Source organism: Apteryx mantelli, chromosome Z, assembly GCF_036417845.1.
Source record: "Apteryx mantelli isolate bAptMan1 chromosome Z, bAptMan1.hap1, whole genome shotgun sequence".
In the NCBI taxonomy this organism is placed as follows: domain Eukaryota; kingdom Metazoa; phylum Chordata; class Aves; order Apterygiformes; family Apterygidae; genus Apteryx; species Apteryx mantelli.
This window is the reverse complement of record NC_090020.1, coordinates 18,603,676-18,625,628: the sequence shown is the minus strand read 5'-3', so window position 1 is coordinate 18,625,628 and position 21,953 is coordinate 18,603,676. Positions and strand designations below refer to the sequence as shown.

The window sequence follows — 21,953 nt, the reverse complement described above, 5'->3', positions numbered from 1 at the left end:
CACAGTGTAGCACAAAGCTACCATGCATTGATTCACCATGGAATTGCTTGCTACTCAAACTTGTTCAGAGGCATTGCTACATGTAAAACAAATTTGATAGTCTGTGGTGTTCACTGCAGTTTTAAGAAAATGCCTACATTTCAAAATGGAAGCTGATAAGCAGATGTGTTTTATCAGAAGAGTGAAGTATTTTCTTATTAGATTTCCTTTCATAATGTCCTGGTTATTTTTGTGTTTACATAAAAATTTCTATAAGAAAATAAAATCAAATGGTGTCATTAAGTAATAGTGTGTATCTCTAGATTTTATTTAACTTTTTTGTATGTTTTCCAAGTGACATATTACCAAATGTTTGTGTTCATTTGTTTTTTAGCTTATTTGCACTAATCTTGATGAACTCAGGGATTTAATCACAAAGATTGAGAATGAACTCAAAGATCTGGAGAACATTAAAAAGAAATCGGTATGTGACATTAAAAACTTCCTCTTGTATGGGTGTAAAACTATCCCAGTCATTTGCTGAGGCCTCTTTAGACCTGAAGGTTTGTGCTTTTTCAGTAATTGTATGAAGCCTTGCAAGTTTGATACCTGAAGACTATATTTATCTTTATTTTTTTTTTGTATGTACTACTCAGTTCACAGTTTTGTTATAATATCAGTAGCTCTGTATCAGCTTTTCACTGCCAAGTAAATCCTGGGTAGTGGTAATACTGTAGAAGGGTTAGTGCATTTCTATTAATCATGTGAACGTTCCTTCTTGAGGCCAACCTTTGATCCAACAAGCAGTTACGGGACAGAGTTCTCATATCTGTGCATGCAGTGCTGATCAGATCTCATGAGCAGATTCTTTTGTCTGTTATGATTCCAGCTCCATTTTCTTTGCAAGTAATTAGAATTGCTTACAGGAAAGCATGCTATCTGGTGCTAGATCCAAGATTTAGATACAAATTTTACTTAATATACCCTGTCTGTGATACCGCAGCTGAAAACCCCAAAATAATAACCATTAGACAAGAGAATCCAATGCATTTTGGATTTGTAGGAGGGAGTCATTCTCATCAAGGAGGTGACTGATTTTAAATACACAAAAAGTAGTACTCACTTAAATGGCCATCTGCAGCCAACTCTTTTTAATACTGATTCTTGTTCATACCAGTCTTGTTTATTAAACCTTTGATTAGCATTTCTGTGGCATTTCTACAAACAGTACAATTTAAAATGTCCATTTTTCCATACTTGAAATTAAGCTGCTAGTTCCTGTGAATGTCTTTTGTCTCATGCAGAAACAACTTTTTTTTTAATGAGGGAGAAATATGTGGTAGGTGAAAAGAAATACAAATTAGGACTCTGAAAGACCAATTTCAGTGCAAAAACTTAGCCTAAAACTTGTTACAATATCCAAAGTAGTAATAAGGGACCTCACTTGAAATTATTTTGCAGCTGCTAAAGTGCAGGTTGGTTTTATGACAAGATTGTAAAGAGGTTATTAGAAAGGCTATGTTGGCAATAGAGGAAAAAATAGCAAAAAAAGTATATACATAAGCATATCAATAATCTTAGTACAGATGAGACTTTTAGTGTGAGTAAAACCCTACCAACAAGACTTCTTCAAGGGTAGACAAATGCTAAATATGTCATAATTGCTCTTTGGACTGAAATCTGATAATGTCATTATGTAAATAAGTTGCATGACTTCACCAGGAATACTATGTTTAGTTCTAAACATACTGTCTTTAAAAAAAAAAAAAGTGCAGAGGAGTTGAGATGCAACTCATTCAACATTCAGAAGTTGTCTGAGGTAAGGACAATCATCCTATGTGCTTGTATAAATATATCGGATCATGATTTTTGGTCTCTGAACATTTATGTTATGGAAATGTTATGTGAAGAAAAAAGATTAGGATTAATTGCTTTAGAAGTGAATGTAAGGAAACAGTGAAGTATTGATAAAAAAAAAATTGTCATGAAGAAGGCAAACTGCATGCTCCCCTTAAAAAAAATAAAATAAAATAAAAAAGTTCAACTAGATAAATAGTCAACAAACTTGACTTGATAAAATGAGGTTTCACCAGAGTTGTATTTTGATGTTGGTAACACCACGTGTATTTAGGTTAGATAATTTTAAAACTAGAAGAGATGCAGGTTTTCATTCTTTATCATATAAACTCTAACAGAAATGACAGTGGCTGTTCCAGAAGAATCCAGAACAGGGTTTTTTTGGGTTTCTCTGAAGTACCTAGTCTATTAGGTTCTGTTTTAATTCAGCCATGGAAATCTGACCTAGTGTGGAAGTTCATTTTTATATGATAATTCATGTTCATGTTTAGGCTGTTCATGACCTTGTCTTTTGTTTTGACCTAAAGATGATATTCTTCTTAACTACTTCATGGAATCACTCTTGGCTTTGTTAGTAATAGTGACCCAGGCTCAAGCTTTGTTTGGCAAGCTGCAAGCAAATTAGAACAGGGAAAGCCTTGGGTAATTTTAAATGTAGGCATTTCTATCACTTCCTCCTATAACAATGATATAATAAACTTATTAGAAGGGATTTTCACTGTCTGGCTGAATAAAAAAGTTTGATCCCATATTCTTTTGTATAATTGTAATGCCTTTGAATTAGGTATGAATAATATTCATCCAAAAAAATTTTGCACTTTCACTTGATTATTGGCGAGTTTGTTGTAAAAATGATGAGATTTGCCTTAGTGCCATTGAAAGTAACCATTTAGAGAAGAACATGTAATTTTACCTCAATCCTTTAATTTTAAACTAAAGTTCAAATCAGTCTTAGTATTACCTCTTCCCAGACTGCTTCTCTTTCAAATCCTGGCCACAGTTCTGATGTGAGGCTGCAATTTCACATGTGCTTTCAACTGACATAAGCCAAAGCTTCTGCCAAAAAATAGTTCCCAGTCTGTGTTCCTGGCAGCTTGTTGCGTTTTCTGTGCCACCCCATGAGAGAGGATAGCAAACTTTATTCTTTAACAGCATGGTGAACTGAATGAGGAAGATGGTCTGGGATAAATCTAACCACTGCTGAGGTAGTTTTAACCCAGATCAGTTTCCTAGTGCAGTTTACCATGCAGTGGCACAAGTAACTTGTGCTTGTGCTGCTGCAGTTTGAGGGGTCATTGTAAGGGCAGCAGGGAACATCTAAGGGCAGAAGAAAATAGAACTGCTTTTGTCAGGAAAAGTGTTGTTTTGTGGCAGTTGAAATTGTGTACCAAATTACAATCTGAGCCTGGAAAGAAATTTTCTATCTCTTGCTTCATCTACTAAGCAGTTTCTCTCCCTCTTGAAACGTAGTAGGTGGTTAGGAGAGGATCAGGTAGTCAGATGTATTTTTTTATTTTGTGGATGACTGGAGGTCAGAAAGCTAGAGATGCAGAAAGGGAACTTGAGAGACTTGAGTCAAACTGAGGAAGTCTGAGCTCTGTGTACTGTCTAGTAAAAGGATGGAGGGTAGCTTCTGTGTCCTAAGGAATGTGCTAAAGCTAGAGGAGAAGCTAGAAATTGTAGCTTCCTGGTTCTCTGTCCTAACCCAGGTTTAAAAAAAAAAAAACATTGTGAGCAGCTCTGACATATGTTAGCTGCCAGACCACTGGCAGGGACCACTTGAAAGCTGAGGGTAGCCTCAAAATTTCCTCTTCTTGCACTATGCATTTTGTGCCAGGAGCTGTAGAAAGGGAGACAAAGAGAAGATAGCATGCTGTAACTTGGGAGGAGTCTTCTAGAGGAGCCTTTTGGGAAGGTTCAGTTCCTTTTCAAAAGTAATGGAAAAAGGGCAAAGAATCTGCCACTCTTCTTTCTGAAATTATTTATGTTATTGAGGTTGTAAAGGGTTTGTTATGACTAGTGGAGATTTTAGTCTTTAGTTTAGTCTGCCTCTGCAGGAAAGTATACAGAGTAATGTTATATAGCCATTTTTTTATCTCATTCTGCATGTGATTCTCAAAGAGGATGTCTCAGACTGCACACATCTTATCTTAAAGCTTACCTCAGAAAGTCAAATGAAACGGAGTATAGTGGTGAGCCAAAAGTCTTCCAGAACTCAAATAGCAGACCATTTTATCTCTGCTTCTGTTAAGTAGTCTTGTTTGTTGCAGGAATATAGATGTGTTTGGCTCTGTAGTGTATCTGTTGCCCTGGCTTGTCGTTGAGCGCTCGACGTTGTCAGAATAGCAATTTAGGTGGCTGGCTAGTAACCTGTTCTGTAATGCTGCTGTGTTGGACACCGTGGAATGCAATGATGGCTCTTTTAGCTATGGAGTTATAGCAGGCCAACCCCTGGGAGATTGCCTTAAAATAGAATGAAGGATGAAGCCCTCTGGCTTTTTATTTTGCTGTGAAGAAAATTTTATGTATTTAAGGGTAATGTAATTCTTGCCCTGTGTTAGCCTAATGTTTTTTTCATCCTGCCCAGCCACGGAGATGCACTGTAGCAAATCGCTCTGTGAATTAAGCTGTTCCATAGAGTGGTGTGTATTTAACTGTTCCATGTCATAGCAGAACTTCAATTTTTCTTTGATCTCTTCTTGCCACTGTGTATTAGGAGACTATGACAGGATTGCAGATGCTTGTGTCAAATAGTGAACTCTGGGCTTTTTGGCAGATGCCACTTTTTAAGCTGACTTTGTAGAGAGTATGCTTTTTGTAAAGTCAACTGGGTTGTGACAAGGGTGGTTAATTCTAGACACCGTCTCGATCATATTAGAGTACTAATTGTCTTGGAGAGAGCATAAATATTGAAAGATTCCTTGTTTACTGAAGTACAAGACGTTATTTTGATAGCACCGTTGGATTTGAGTCATTCCCTGCAAGTCTGGTAAGTGCATAGATGTCTGGGGAGGGAGAAGGAAAACTGGAGCCTGTGATTCCCCAAGTGAAGCAAACGAGGTTAAAATGGATAAAGAACATTATTTTGAGTAGGAAACCAGACTCTCCCTGCAGGCAGAGAAAGGAAAAACAAAGGGGAGAGGAAAGAGGGTTGCCTAGTCAAAGGACACCAACCAAGTTCACAACTAACTATGTTTTGGAAGGAATATATTTAAGATTTTATTGTTTTGCAGAAATCTGTGACATTCTAGTATTCTTGGTTTAGTAGTAGAAAAAGATAAGAAACTCCTTTACATAAGCTTTGTGTTTTGCTCTTTTCTGACGTTGTTCTTGAAGGTTTGTATGTCACAAGTCAGGTGAATATTTTTGTCTGTGGGTAGATTTATCTGTAAGCAGGTGGATCTCAGGAGGGCTGAAGGCAAACTAAGGTTTTCTGCAAGCCTAAGTCCATGTCAAGTGCAGAGATCTGTATCTGGGAATGCACCTCAAAATTCAGAGTTAAAAACCAACAGGCTGAAGTCAGAAATATTTAGGACTGCAGACAAATTCATTTGTAGGAATGCTTAGGTTGCCCAGAGGAATACATTGAGCCAGGATGGAATATAATAAAGTTTTCTCTGTGGTTTTTTTTTTTTTTTTTTTTTTTGGGGGGGGGGGGTGGTGATATTCCAAACAGGCTGTTGTTAAACTTGTTCATAGGAAATGGAAGTGTCCAAATTAGAGAGAATGGACTGTTTTCTTTTTTTATTGATTTGCTGCATGTTACTTAACAAAATAAAATACTAACATATGGCAAAAAACAATGCAAAATTGCTCATTTATTAAACATAGGTTTCTAAAATACTTCCTCTGCATATGGCAAAGAAATGGGAAATTGTTTCATTCAGGAACTGTGTTTGAGCAAGGCTGTACAGGGACTTCCCAAAAATGGTCAGCAGAAATTCATGCACCCCTGAAAAACAGATAAGGTCTATTACTATTTTTGTGAATCAGACACTAGCTTTACAACTGATAATGTAGAAAAACTTACTGGATTTTCTCATCTGGGCCCTGTGGAAGCTTAATTTTTAGAGGGTTAAATCTTTGCTTTTTAGCACAAGGTTGACTACTTCTCTTTCCCTGCCCCTCTCCTCCCTCACTAGTGAAACATATATCATGCTTGAGACTTCCAGATACAAAGAGTTGTCTGTTATATTTCTTTGCATCTATATTACTGCACCTACATGCCAACAAATGGTATTACAATCTGTGAAATCTAGGCTTGCTTTTGGTTTAAACTGGAGATGTAGTAAAGGATCCTTGACCTAAATCTGTATTGGAATGACAGGATTTTAGTAGACCTGTTTGTAGTCACACAGCTATAACACTCATTTTCATTTATTGTTTAGGTTGTATGTCATTGTGCATCATATTTTGTAATGTATCTAGCATGCTCTTTTTCCATTCTTTGTCCTAAAATTTGATTTGTACTTTAGTCATTTGCACATAGTTTGTTACTGCTTTTTTCTGGTTTCCCTTTGTTTTACCTCACCTTTTGAAAATGCTGGTGTGACCCCAAAATGTTGAATTTGGAGTCTGAAATAAGGCTTGTAAGTTCACATTTACATTCATAACTACTGTGTAGTCCGTAACTGCTACTTTCCTGTAGTTCTGAGGAAGGTTTGAGCATGTGGAGCTTTTGGAAGTCCAACCAGTTAATTGTTTAGTAAGAATGAATAAAGTCAACTTTAGGCTTCAAAATTTGAAATCTTCTCCACAATGATTTGTTGTTCTTCTGTTATTTCTATCTTCTGTTGCTCTCACTATGTTTGTATATTTTTGTCCCAGTCTTCGTTTCTTCTTAGCTCTTCCAGTTCCTCTTTTATTCTGTATATTTAGCCCTACTGTTTTTGTCAAAAATTTTCTCTAAACTTTGCATTATCTTTTATGCCTTTCCTTATGTTTAGTCTAGCCCTACTATAAATGTTTGTTAAGACACTTCCCTTAAGCCACTCCTGTCTTCTATTTTTTTACAGTTACAAATGGGAAAGTGCAGGTTTTGCATCAAAGGCATGAATACATATTCATACCTTTAATCTGTAATATTTTCATCATATAGATAATGCTGTGTATTCAGAACATTTCACAGTGCCTTGGATTCTGGTCAATTTATATATTATTTTGAAAAATCGGGCAAGACAGCAGACACAGTTATAATAAAACAACTAATTTTAAGATGTTCAGAGAAAGAATAGAAAAATGATTGTATATCCAGGAATAAGAAGATGAAAAATTCAGCTATATGGAATGGACTTAAATGAGGTCCTTATTAGTTTAAAAGAAAAACAAACTGTTTGTAAACAATTTAGCATAACACATACAGCCAGTTTCTTCCTGAGTTATAGTAGTATAAGTAATTTAATACCTTAAAGTTCCTCTAATGGTGAGTAAAATGTGACAGTTCAGTGCTGGATAATTTCACTGTTCTGAGTTAGTTTGGAAAAGGTAGTGAGATCTAGCTGATAATAAATTTTCTCCCATGTTTTTGTTTTATAACTTTAAAGTCAATGTGGGAGATTAATCAATGCAGTGACGATTATGCAATTATATTGCCAAAAGACAATGAGCACATGTGGCTAAATGTCTGTCTGAAGAGTCATTTCATAGTAATAAACTAAATCGTGAGATAGACACTCTTAGTGGCAAGAAATTTATTGCTTTTTTTAACCTCATTTTTTTTGCAATAGCTAATAGAGTCTGGGGTACCATTTCTGGATATAGCTTGGTTTGATCAGATCTCTGTATGTCATGAAGTGCAAATTGAAGGTGTTCAAAAAACCAAAAGTTTGGGGGCTGAAATAAGATGATTTGCCAGTCTTTTCACTAGTTACAGGTAAATTCTGAAGGATATAATTGATAAAGAGAGGTCATAAGTGAATTTGTTTTATAATTACTGCAAATCGTTCCTCTTGACTATGTTTTGTGCCAGTCCTCAAATAATATCAGAGGTTAGCTATTGATAGATCACTTGTAATATTCAAAATGATGTTGCTGACAGTAAAATACAAATCATCAACTTGCAGGAATTTTTACTGTAAAAGGTAACTTCTGACTAAGCTTTATCAAAATGAAGACAGTTCAAAGCATAGATGTGGTCATACTGTACACTTATGTAATCTGATCACACATTCTTATTCAGGCAAAGCTGCCTTTGAGTAAGTGTCTGAAATTTTAATATTTGGCCTGTAAGCTGGTTCAGAGGGACGTTCGATCTCAATCCATATCTGAATTGAAAAGTTATCGGTCTCTTTTCTTTAGGTATCTGATGTCCAAAGCAGTTGCAGATCACCAGCTCCCTCTCCGTGTGACATCACTAGAAAACGCTAGACTGGTGATGTCACACATACCACAGAACCCCGCTGCAGAATGGAGCAGGCCTATTAAGGGTAAGGTAAGTTTTCTCCCTCCACCACCACCCCTTTTGAACAATATTGCATGGTTTTATAAGATTTCTAATTTTCTTTATTTTATGTCCTTAGGATATAAAGTAAAGATTACAGAAAATCTTATAAAACTGCATAATATTGTGGTTGTGTGTGTGTGTGTTTATTTAAATACAAAACAAAACAAAAACTCCCCTATCAAGTTTAGTCCTTACCCCATATGTCCATATCCTGGCTCCAGTCTGCTTTGGGGTTCCATGATGCATATGCCAGAATAATGTATGCTGGGGCATCACGGAGAGTGGAGTCAGCATTCCCTGGCTGCTCTGGATGTCAGAAACCTTATTTTGAAAGGTAAGTTTTCAGTTCAGAATGTGTTGAATGTCTCTCTTCAGTTTTATGGAAACACTCAGCACATTTCTAAAATGTATTTACATTTATTTTATTTTAGTTGTAATTTACCATCATAGCTCTAAGCCACATTTTTATACTTGTTCTGTATCTAGGCCTTTGTTTTGTTTTTAATAGCATATGTTGTATTTCCAGAAGAAAATAGTGTTTTGCTTGTCACTACCTGAAACAAGACGGTAACTAGAAGTCAGACCAAGGTATAAAAGCAGTGGAACTGGAATTGTGAATTACAGGCCATGTAAGAATATAATTCTGCACACAGCCATGTTAGGTACTGGATATTTCTGTTTAATTCACAGTTAAAATAATTAGCAGTTAGGAATGCAGGCTCTAAAATGTTATCAGGCTTAGAATTAGCTCAAATAAATATAAAGGCAGCAATTTATTTACACATTTTTTAAGAGCAAGTGTTGAACCTTTCACTCAGTGATATGGAAAGAGTGTTTTTACCTCTGAAGCACTATCTTGGTTTGACATAGTTGCATCATTTCATGTCTACTAATAAAACCCTATTGGATCAAAAAACAACAACAGAACTAGAAGTCAGTGCATCCAGTCCCCCTCTCTGCATCCTTTTACTGATGAATGGGCTGAAGTATGGAGCTGTAATAGCTATTCCTTTGTGCTAACCCTGGTGTTCTTCCAAACCACTCCTTGTGGAGTTTCCTGGACAGCTATATTTTGATTACTTTGAGTAGAAGGGTTGTGACTGTTCTGCTGTGGTCAACACCTGTACCCTTACATGTTGAATTCCATTTATTTGTAAATCCCGTACCACGTCAGGTCATGTTCAGAGATTTTATCTTTTCAGCTCTAAGGAGTATCATGGAATCCTACAACTGTTGGTTGGAAGGGACATTTGAAGGTCTCCCTGTCTTGAAGCAGGACTGTTGCCAGTGCTGTATCAGGTCATCTGTGGCCTGACTAGCTGAGTCTTGAGAACTGGGAAGAATGGAAATTCCACAGCTTTTTTGGGCAACCTGTTCTAATGTTGTAGCTTTCTAGTGAAAATGTGTTTCCTAATGCCCAAACTGAACCTCCTGAGCTTCAATTTGTGGCTGCTTTCCTTTGATACCATCTGATGTTACAGAAAAGAGTGTGGAACACAGTCATTTGTAAAGGGAAGTTTATGTTCTATAGACATTAATAGGCCACTATGCAATGCTGAAGTAGAGAGTTAAATCATAGGCTTATCAATAATTGATTTGCTTTTTTTCCCAGAAGAGCACAAGACTATATTAGAGAATGAAATTGCATAAGGTAATGCTGGATTTGTAGCAATGTCTCAAAGTTATAATTATTTTTTTTCTCTTCTTTTACTATTTAAATATTTAAGGTAAATAGCAGATTTTATGTAATATCTGGACTTTGCAGAAGTCTCATGTTTGCACAGAAAACCAACTGAACCACAATCATTAAAAAGATAAAGATAACTTTTTTTCAGCATTTTTGGCCCATGTTTGCTCTGTGCCCTGACTATTTCTGTGTAAGGGAAATTCTTCACATGATTTAAATTTCTATGTATTGCCACTGACATTTGTTGCCAGCTACTAAGCCCTGGAAAGAAAAAGGAGTAGTTTAGATACAGGAAATTCATTTCCAAATTCATCATTATTATGTTGTTGTTTGCTTCCCAATTACTTATATGCAATTATGACAACATCTGAATTTTCCAGAGATTATAGCTGAAGGACATTAATTTCCTTTAAAAATTCTCTCTAGAATTCTGCGGGTTTTTGGTTTGGGTTTTTTTTTAAGGGAGGAGAAAAGTGACCTGTAATCATTCTGTTCTTTCTTGAAGTGATAATGAATACAATAAAGTCCTGAAGTCTGTTCTTGACTAAGTCTTCTGCCTGTGTCTGGCTGTTCAACGCATGATACAGTTATTACTTCAGAGTTTGCTCAGTGGTTCAGCTCATATTTATCTAGCTCATAAATACTGTTTTTTCTACCTAAACCAAGATCTCAGCCTTATTTAGAGGTAAATGAGTCTCTCAAATTCACTTTTTCACTGCTCTCTTTTACTCTCTAGTCATTTTCTGTATGTTTTTTATTCTTTTTTTCACACATCCCATTCTTTCCTAAATCCAATACATATTCTGCATTTCTGTGTCCTTAAAGTAATGACATTGGGTTTTTGCCATTTTGATTTTTATTTTGATACATTCCACTAATACTATACTTCATATAAATTCATCCTTCTAAAACTGAAAAAGGTTATATATGCTTTAAGAGAAAAATAAATCTGTGCAGGTTTTTTTACCCATTTGCAATTAATTTTGTTTACTACTATCATTAAAAGGTGACACCAAATGCCTTGTTAGGCTACAATGTACACATGGCTATTCTCTGTGCTCAACAGCACCTTTTTGCTGCAGTACATTACACATGCAATATGAATGGCCACAAATAGAGGAAATTAAGAACACAATTTCCTGACCAGTCTGTGACCTCCATATTAACTGTTATATGGTAATATGGCATAGTTCCCTATTTAAAAGCTTTGTTCTTGTAATTTTAATTAAAGATTAAAGGAGTAGCCATTAATTACATGTTGTGTAACATGTGACAGACAAGCCATAAAAATAAAAAATGTGTCTGGTCTTCAAGCAAGTATTCAGCCTAGCTGATCTTGCTGTGCGATGGAAAGATCTGCTGGAATGAGTAGAAAGGAATTACTCCACTATCCATAGAAGGATCATTATTGCAGACTGCTGATGAAAGGCTGCTTTGTCTAGCTTGATCCAGCTTCTCCTGCCCTAAATTTTTTTGTGTGTGTTGGAATGCAGCTAGCTGTTAAGGAGATGAGCTATACTCAAAGCTAAAGATGTGTATCAAATATAAGCAAGTTCCTTAGTCTTCCTTCTTTTTCTGCTGTAGAGACATAGTGTCTTTACTCTCTTAGCGTCCTTTATGAGAGATGAGACAAAATCATAAGGAAAATACACTAAGTTAGTATAGTGGCAAAAGCGTCTCATCCCTTTTCTTAGCTACTCATACATATGCATTGTTCTGTCCTTTATGAAAGTAAATTGAAAATAAAGTTTTGGAAGCAAATACTTGTAAAACATATGTGTCTAAGAGTGTTAAGAGAGAGTTTCACAGCATTATGTCCACCATATTTTTTTTTCAGTATTGCATGTTGCCTGTTTAAGTGAATAACAAAGAAAACTGTGCTGTGTAGATACGCTCTGTTTTTTCCCCAACTTCTTTTATCCTCAGCCAGCCTATTCAAACTTAACAAAACATGAATTCTTCATGGGAAATATTAAGATTAAGATTTTAACTCAATCATATAATTAAAAATGTTTTTCTTTTCCAAACTAAAATATGTAAAGTTTTTACATTAACAAACTGCTCCTGCTCCATAGTCTGTTACTTCATAAATGATCAATATACAGAACTTTCCTGTATTTAAAAAAAAAAAAAAAGTATGTAGAACTTGGATAAAATACCAACAAATATGTAGTCCAAAAATTGTGGGGTTTTTCTCCCTGAAAATTTTAGTAAATAATCTTTTATTTTTGTAAATGGTGATACAATTTATATATATTAAGTGAAATCATTGTGAGATTTTTGTGTAGAAATTTTAGTATTAGCTAATAAAAGTTTGCATACACATTCAGTTTCCTTGACCTGAAAGGACTACTACATATGTTAGGTACTCTTGTAAGTAATTTTAAACACATCATGTGTTCAAAGAATTCTACTTCAGTTTTAACAGTAGCAGTCTGTAAAAAGTGTAGATCTTTTTAGTATGGCTTTTTTAATTAGGACATTGTCTCTCTGTAGTATAAAAATTGTAGAGTATTAGTTTGCCTTACAAGGTTGAGGATAGACATAATTATGAAATATGAGTCTAGTAATTATTTTTCTATGTTGTATTAAAATGTATCAAGATTACTGTAGGACTAGTTCTGTATAACAAGAATCAGGTGTAATGCAGTGATAAATAAACTATATTTATGTTTGCAGGGAAGATGGTATCATCGGAAGCAAGCAGTAAAAGAATTGCATGGTACATTGATACGACTGCTTAATGAACTGTTACCATGGGAACCAAAGCTATTGAAAGCATTTCAAAGAAACAGGTAATTAGCTGCTTTTCTTAACAATAGTTCATGAAATGGGAAAAACAACAAAATTACAAAACTTACTACACCTTTAAAAAACTAATCAATCTTAGTTGACTTCTGAAATAAGCCAAATGAAGATACTGTGAGAGTTAGAATAAAGTATTGGCAGTGCTTTAGTTTGAAGAGTTATTTGATGTTGCAAACTTAGTGACTCTAACTAAACTTGGGTTTAACCTTGAGGGGTTTTTTTCCTAACATGCTTTAGAATCCTTAAGCATGCTTGTCTCAATAGTTATGTCACAGTCTATCTAGGGTTTATATTGCTGTTTGATTGAGCAAATCTGAAAAGCTGTATCTAGAAATCTATACCAGGGCTTTTTTTGACATTTTAAATCAGACTACTGTGCTATGTACTATCTAAAACCAGCTAAATTGGTAATTAAAATGTTGTTTTGAATCTTTCTAGCTGTATAAATTTGTATGTGTCTGGGATGAGGTAAGTCAGAGAAACATGAGTATAGCAGTGACGGGGTTAAACCTAGTGAGGACAAGTATTACTTCTGAGAGGTCCTTTTGAAATTGTGAAGGAGCATAGCATTGAATGGTATTTGAATAGCAGCAAGTTTTGAAAGGAGCGGTTGCTTGCACCTACTGATCAGACCCTGAGCACAAATTTGTCAAAAGAAAAAAGGAAATTCCCATCCAGAAACTCTAGTGCAATAGCGTTTGCCTCGTGTCCCTCTACAATTCTTGCTTACCTGAGCTTAAAGTTCAAAATCCCAACAATAGAGTTGAAGAAGTATCATCCACAGTACATCTTCACACGCACGATCTTCAAGGTTGTTTTCTCTCAGTAATCCAATTCAGTAAGAGACCAATGTGTAAAGGCCCTGAGTGCAATAAATGGCCCTGCCCACCTCGCTGGGCCTCCTACCACCCTGCCCAGGCCCAGGTCCCCATTTCAGACCAGCTCAGGGCCATCAGTCTGTGCACCACTCTAGCCCTGCCTCTGCCCAGCCACAGACCCTGCCAACCCTGATCTGCAGGTGACCACTCAGCCTTAGCCTCAGCCTGACCCCATCATGATGGACTTGTCAGGTCACTTCAGGGCTGTGTCTGACCCTGATTACCCTCACCGGGCCTTATCCATACCCTGACACGCAGACTGACCTCCTAGCCTGATATTTGACCTGTCACCCAGCCATCACTGGGCTGGGTTTGACCCTGATTACCGTCATTGGGCCTGGTCCTGACTTGTGGATTGACTTCCTGGCTTGACTGCGGACCTGTTTCATCACCACGAGCTTGCCTGCTGATCTGGACCCTTGGCTGAACCTGGCTACTTCCCCCAGTCCTGCTGGCTTTGCTCTGGTGCTGCGAGATGGTGTCCTGTCCGGTGCGGCGCCTGACCTGCAGGCTGTGTTATCACATTCAGCTCCCCACTCCCTGCCCCATAGGGAGCAGATGACCTTCACTGCACCCTGACACAAAGAACTGTTACTTTAACCCATAAGCATGGGTAAGTTGAAGACCTTATTTTTACTGTCATAAGAGTTGAGTTTAGATCTAGACTAGGGACTCGAGTCTGTTCTAGACAAGGTTCTAATTACTAGCATCTGTTCATTCTTCTGGTAATTAATTCTTCTGGATGTTGTGTTTGGTTACTGCTGGCTGAACCCTGCAGTTCACTGTGTTTTTATTCTAAAATATCCCTAGATCTTTTCTGTACAATGATATAGAGCAAGGGACAGTGGAAGTAAGTAGCAGCCCAGGAGTATCAAGATAGGGACGCTGTTATTGTTGATGCTGTTTCTGAAGAGTGTTTAAATGGAGTAAAGCAGCTATATATTTCTCTTATGTGCATTCTTAACAGTATGAGCCTATGGAAATGGCAGTGGCACCTGTTCTAATGGCCTTGAAATTAGAAAGTTATCTTAGCGGAGAAAGGTACATTGTGGTCCAATAGCTGGTCCAAAAACATGATGCATTCCAGAAAACAAGATCGACTTCTTTCTTTAGACTGAACTGTCTTCAGAGGAAAGAGTACTGTAGACTTGTTGCAATTAATACCTGTATCCATATAGGTACATCTGTCACAATGAAGGGTGTAGGAAGAAGCAGAAAATGGAGGCAGGAAAAAAGTGGTGGTCAGGTTTGACTAAGTCTTGTTGCTTATTGTTAGAGGACTTTAGTGCATAGAATCTGATTTTGTAAGGGAAGGGATGTTGCTGTCACTTTACATTTTCTGGATTTTAGAGACTTGCAGAGCTACCCTGAACATTTTGAAGGGCAGTTCAATGCCAGCTTTTTTAATGTGGCAGCAAATACAAGCAAAAGCATGAAAAATTGAGTGTTGCTCTTCAGTAAAATTAGCTGTGTTATTTTCAAGGTCTCGACTGAAGAAGGATTATGATGACTTTAAAAGACACCCAGAGCTTGATAAATTTACCAGAGAGTTGTGGAGTAATGATGAAAGTGAAGGTGACTCTGGCAAAGATTCTTTTGCAGTAGTAACCAGTAAATGTTCAGAGTCTGCAGAACATGTGGAAATTCCTCCAAAAGATCACCCAGACAATGGTAAGTGTTTATGGTTATTTGATAGCCTAAACTTGATTCAGGAGCCTGCCAGTTTTTCCACATGAGCCTGTGTCCTGGTTTTTACCTTAGCTAACACTGTAACAATATTAGGGTAGATTTTGTGATGCGCTACTGGCAGATATAGGCTAAAGGTGGTAGACATGACCGAGATGAGAATTCTGATGTGTGTAAAGTAAGCTTTTGCCATTTTTGTAGTTGATTATTTCTGTGATAATAGTAGGCCTGCTCAGAATTTACATAAAATTGGCAGTGGCTTATGTTGTTTAAAAAAAATTAATATGAAGACATAGTAGAGGTGATTAACACTGTGATCACCTTGGAGACTAATCTTTATAGTTGTCATGACAAATGCTTACAAACTAGCATTTCACCTTTAGCTAAATGCTGTAACACAATCATACAGATGTATCAGTTGCAACCTTCTAAAACGCAATTTCTGTTTTAATATACTTGCAGAAGAAATGAAACTGTTAGAGATGAATTTACCTGCAGGAAAAAGCAGACTTCTGAAAAAAGACTCAACTGCTAAAGAAATACAGAAGACACTGCCTAAATCTGTTAAACGACAGTCCAAGCAAAACAGTTGTCTGGATCAAAGCACTAATGAGCTTTCACCAAGGAAGAAAGCTAAGCTGAGCACTAGTGAGGCTGTGATCCACAGTTCAGAAGGTAACATAAAGACAGACAGTTGTTTGACTGAGCCAAAACAATTTGAAGCATCACCTCCAGAATCATTTTCCCTGGCAGATCCTGCAACATCAATATCAAACTTTCCAAAAGGGACCAAACCCATCCAGGCCTTGCTTGCCAAGAATATTGGGAACAAAGTGACCTTAACAAATCAACTGTCACCTCCCCCAAGCGTTAATATATCCGCTTCTGAAAAGCCAGTTGTATCACCTTTGGAATCGTCATCAATAAAACCAGCATTGCCCTGCCAGACCAGTTCAAAGAATCCTTTACAAATGGTATACAAAATGCCAAATGGCCATTGTGTACCAATAGACCTTCACAACAGCTCTGTGAAAATTCAAATGCAACCTGTGATTGACCCTAAAACTGGAGAAAAAGTCATGCAACAAGTTCTTATTTTACCTAAGAATTTTCTCATTCAGCAGAAAGATGGAAAAACTGTATCCAAAGACATTCAGTCACTGCAACAAAAGTCTCCTGAGCTGCACTGTACAAGTTTCCCGCAAGCATCAAATGTCAGTGTTTCTTTAACGCCTGTCCTGGTAACAGCACCCACAAATCCTACCACTCAGCTGTCTAGTGCAATTTTTAACAAGAGCGTCACGCACTTGTCACAAGTGACTGATCCTATGAACAGAACACAACCATTGCCCTCTACAACTTCAGCAAGTAATTTATTATCATCAACAATTACGGTGAGCCAAACTGAAACTGACAAAACCAAGACTACAGTTTCAACTGCCACATTCCCTGTATCTTTGACTTCCCATACTATTTCCACAGCTAGTCAGTCTCTAATATCAGCAACAACATTAAGTGGATCTACAAACACTGCTTCTGCCTTTCATAATCTCACATCACAGCAGGCAAGTGACCCCCTTGAAATTAGGCAAGAACTGAAAACCATGTGTATAAGAGAATCACAGTCTATTCTGGTCACAACACGAGGTGGTAATACAGGAATTGTTAAAGTGCAAACAAACCCAGAGCAATTTTCACCTAATAGTTTGTCTCCTAGTTCAGTTTTCACTTATGCACCTCAACTTCAGGCGTTTTTGGTGCCAAAATCCACATTATCATCTTCTACTCTTCCATCTGTAGCAACAGCCACATCTGGTCTCCCACATTTTGGACAGTCCTCTGTTTCTGGGTTTGCCTCCTCAACAGTTTCAGCCATCAGCATTCCAGCTTTCCCTGCTGATTTAAACCAGACAATGGAGAAAAATCTCAAATTCACATTAGAGCAGGCTACTTATGGGGGCACTTTGGGTCAAGTAATAGAGAAAAACTGCCATGTGTCCTCTCCTCCTTTGTCCTCCATTTCATCAGCTAGCACTTTGTCAGCAACTCCAAGCAGTCCTGTTAATATAATTAGCATTGGACAGAATAACACTGTCATTAGTCCAGATTCTTTAGTGCAGCAACAAGATGATAGTAAAAAACAGCCTGTTATACAATCTGAGTTGAATTCAGCAACAAATGGAGATCTGATCAGTGGTAATCCCATCCAAAAACTTATGTTAGTCACAAATCCACCTATTTTGCCCCCCTGTGGGGTGTCAGGGGTCAATATTATACCTTCTCCAGCGTCCACTGGTGTTAGTGCCCAGAAATTCGTTTTCATTAATACTCAAATTGCCAATGGCCCATCAAACACTAATCTAGTTGCAGAGTCATTGAAACATAGCCTTCCTTCTTCCCTAAGCAAAACCTTTGTTAGTGCCACAGAACAAACACAGTTGGTTCTGATCCCATCTACGGTAGGTACACCAATAAGAATAAATTCATCACCTACTGTTGCTCAAGTTAAAGATGTGAAAATTGGACTAAATATAGGTCAGACTATTGTAAATACTAAAGGCAATGCACAACAGGCTCCACCAATTAATTTATTACAGTCTGCCATTTCTAAGGGAGAAGATAAAAAGGGCATGGCTTTGTCTTTGTCAAGTAGTGGTAGTTTGGTTCCTGTGTGTTCAAGTTTTGTGAATCAAAGTGTTACGTCCGTTAATGAATCTGTATGTGTTGCAACAAAAGCTGCAACTGCTTTTACAGTGACATCAGCAAATGCATGTCTGGAGTCTGTTTCAGTAACACCAAGTGGGACTTCTTCTGGGACATGGCCTACTGTTTTGGTTGGTGGAAATGATACCTCAAGAATAAGGCCAATTCTGGGTAATCGACCATGTACATCAAATACAATGGGTTTATCAACTGTGAAAACCGGTCATCTTGCTTCATCTGTGCTAATTTCAACTACACAGCCAACAGTATCTCCTCAAAATTTACCATCTGCTTTGCAGTTTCCAGTCATTAGCTTGCCTGGATCTGTAGTCACCCCTGCTAAAGTGTTACCTACAGTTCCTCAGCTGGCAGCAGTTTCAGCTCCTCCTCCAGTACCTCCTCCACCCACACTACTTCAGTTTCAACCATCAGGAATTTCAGCTGCTGTGCCAAGTAATGCAAATATTCAAAAACCTCAAACTGTCTTGCATCCTGCATCACCAAATGCAGGCAAAGTCATTAGTTTTCCCAATTTTTCTTCCCTACAATGCCAGCAGATGCCTCCCAGTACAGTGAAACAAACTCATGCTCAAACTTGTTCTTCTAACATTCAGACATCTACAGCTTTACCAACTGTAACAAGCAAGGCAGGAGGTCAGCTGAATGAACCTTGTATTCAACAGAAGATAGTCATTAACACCTGTGTGTCTTTGGCACCCGGAACTCAGATAATGATTAATGGTACTTGTTTTGTTGTTCCACCACAAGGCCTTGGAGCTGGCAGCCATGTTCTTTTTCTCTCTTGTAATACAAAACCAATTCCTCCTTTAACTATTAACCATGGTCAAGAGGCTCAAGGTGCCCCAATTGTTAATCAAGTACCCTCAAAGATCACCCTAGCACCAAGTAATTTATTAAGTTGGCAAACATCAAAACATCCTTTGAAAAGCTCTACAAAAATTGTAAACTCCTTTGGGTCTGCAGATGCTTTACCAACTGTACATGCAACACCCCAGATATTAAATACTCCAGCTAGCTCATCTACTCCACCACCTGCAACAACAGTGTCTATGTCATCAGTGATAAAATCTGCTAACATTTTAGCTACATCTTCTGTGGTTTCTGCCATTCAAACTGGGAACTCTCAGTTACCAAGTAACACTTCAGTGTTTCACTTAGACACATCTATAAAAAAATTGTTGGTCAGTCCGGAGGGAGCCATTTTGAATGCTATAAATACTCCAGCATCAAAAGTTTCTTCCCTCTCTTCATCACTGCCTCCTGCTGTAGTGTCCACAAGCAGAGATCCCACCACTCTATTCCCTAATCTTCAGTCATCTTGCCTTGATAAACCTGACGAAGCTGCATCCTGAATTTAGAGCAAATGAGCCACTTTGAAATTTTGGGGCATTCTTTTGGCTTAAGAAGTTGTTGTTGTAACTGTTAAATCATTTCTTACATTGTTTGAAATGGTTGATTTACTTAAAATTACTTCTTATAGTTCTTTTTTGTTTACTTGTGGGGCTTATGAGGAGGAACAATATATTCAGTTTAAGTCAGAGGTATGCTTTCAGAGGGCTGTTTGATAAAATGGTCAAAGATGACCAGTGAGTTCATAAACGTTGTTAGTTCAGAGAAATCTAGCTTTTGCGCACGTTCCATCTTACAATATGGACAGTTTGGCAGTGTGTTTATGACAGTATGTGTCTCCTTTTTATTTGTCAAATCTTATTTTTGTTTGATTTGTTTCTGTAAAAAATATTTATGCATTGTAAAAATGCAGTTTATGGTATAAAATTGTACATATTCATGAATTCCTAACAATCTGTACTAAACTATATGTACAAAGAACTATGCTGTCTTATTTATGTTTTGTTTACATAATGTATAGTTTTTTAAGTATTTTAGTAACTCTGGACCAGTGTACTGTTTAGCAACAATGCAGAAAAATCTGCATATAATAAATCAAGTTGCTGTACTGCTTTGTGTTGGCAATAGTTAAAAAATGTGTACGTCTGTTAAACCAGAGCAGAATACACACACGCACACACACATCTTTCTATTTAATGCAGATGCATTCCAGTTTGTGGAATTTTGTGAAATGAAATTATTTAATCTCTTGTGCTGTTCTATGTAGTTTACATTTCATGTGATTTAATAGGTGTTGGAAGGAAGGTCTTGTTGATCCTGCTGATACAGGGTAGGATGACCCATGTTTCATCCATTCCTAATAGATGTTTGCTTAAATTGCCTAAAATCTTCAATGACAGGCTAAGGCTAAGAATGGTTTCCCAGTCACCAGCCTAAATCACACTGACTGCTGTTCAGGACAACCATGTTTTGTTGTATACCTCATATATCTGATGAACAGTTCATTATACTCTTTTTTTTGCAGCCTTACATGCGTTTATACATATTTGGAGACTGTAACCAGCTGTCTCTTCAGTCTTCTGTTGAGTCAGAACATACCCATTTTTTTTCCACCAGTCTTGTTTTCTAGATCTGTTTTGGGGGTAGTCTTTCCATTGGTCCGGATCTTAATGGAAGGATAGTGCTAAAACGCCATAGAGTACTAAAGGAGGCCTTATTATTCCTTTCAGTGGGAGTAATTCACATCATACACAAAACTTCCCACCCCACCCCCTTTATTTTTCAATGTATGCAGTATGTGTTGATGTAGGTTCAGCTTTTGATTTGCTAAAATCCTTGAGTCATTTTCTGCAGGTCATCTGACTTTACAGGTGGTGCCTGATGCAGTGATTACTGAAATGGAGAAGTCTTCTGGTATCTTGGAGATTTTCGCAGGACCCTTAGCATATAAAGCACAAGTGTCTTTCTAGCAACTTCTGTTTTCTTTGAAGAAGATAATTTTAGAAATGTTGTTTTAGTATCTGATGTTGTAGTTTGTTAGTTGCATGGAAGATCCAGTCAGAGGCTGAACATCTTTGTAATTTTTTAGGAACTCCAAAGGAAGATCTCAGAAGCATTCATGGATGTTAGTTCTAATAGTTGTGGTTTCAAAGGGATTGAAGAGCTTAGATAATCTGTCTTCAGCAGAAATCTGAGCTTGATTTTCATTGAGATGAGGCTTAAACTTTTGCTCCTCATCCTCTCAAGTTTTCTCCTTTCCCTACTCATTCTCTACACACAGTTTGGTTTACATCTTGGATTGAGGAATAAAGCAATGGATTCCTCCCACTGTGTCACCTTCCCTGCCTATCTTTTGGAGAAGTAATCTGGTAACTAGATAACCAGAGGTGGGGGTGGGGAGAGTGAAAGCTTGTTACCTTTCATAGATTTTTTCACTAACTAAGCAAAAAATTGAATTAGGGAGTTACCCCTTTCTGGATCAGTAATCTCCATCTTAGTTTAAGGCTGAAAAAAAGGAAAGTTGTCACTTTTTGGACAAAAGAGCTTTTATTTTAGAAAACAACTACCTGTTATGCTTTACCTACATTTCATTACAGGCTTGATGTAATTGATTTTGGAGATATCCAGTAGTAAATGAGGTCTGTATGCTAGTGTTTACAGTATTAAGGCTTTTTGAATCTGTCTCCATTCTGCAGTTAAATGCTACAGGTTACAAGTGACTTCTTATCCGAACAGACAAAGGAAGATTTAAAGTGGCAGTTTCTTCACAGACACTTTAGATTCTCTAAAACTTTATATGTGTGCAAGAAAATCAGATTTTATTCCCATTTCCCTGGTGGAATCTTGAGATTGACTTTCTTGGATTTTTCTCTGAGGATATGGATTTTTACCTTTCAGTGTTGTGGTAGAGTGAATACCTACCTTGTCTGGAAAGCTTAGAAATAGGTTCTGCTATTGCAGGCTGCTCAGATGGAGAAAGAAATTTTGCATGACATTTTTTCATCTGCTGATGCAAGAGGAACATTTATGCTATATATAGCTC

The 21,953-nt window shown here is 37.2% G+C and overlaps 1 protein-coding gene across 1 annotated transcript in view; it reads left to right on the top strand.

Moving 5' to 3' along the window:
* BRD10 (bromodomain containing 10) overlaps positions 1-20,025 on the top strand; it is a 56,445-nt gene extending 36,420 nt beyond the window's left edge. The window contains exons 5-8 of the mRNA XM_067316024.1: positions 374-463; positions 12,645-12,760; positions 15,135-15,322; positions 15,800-20,025. Of these exons, the coding sequence (XP_067172125.1) occupies positions 374-463; positions 12,645-12,760; positions 15,135-15,322; positions 15,800-19,413 (4,008 nt within the window). The 3' untranslated portion in view covers positions 19,414-20,025. The remainder of the gene's footprint in view (positions 1-373; positions 464-12,644; positions 12,761-15,134; positions 15,323-15,799) is intronic.
* Positions 20,026-21,953: the final 1,928 nt, after the last annotated feature.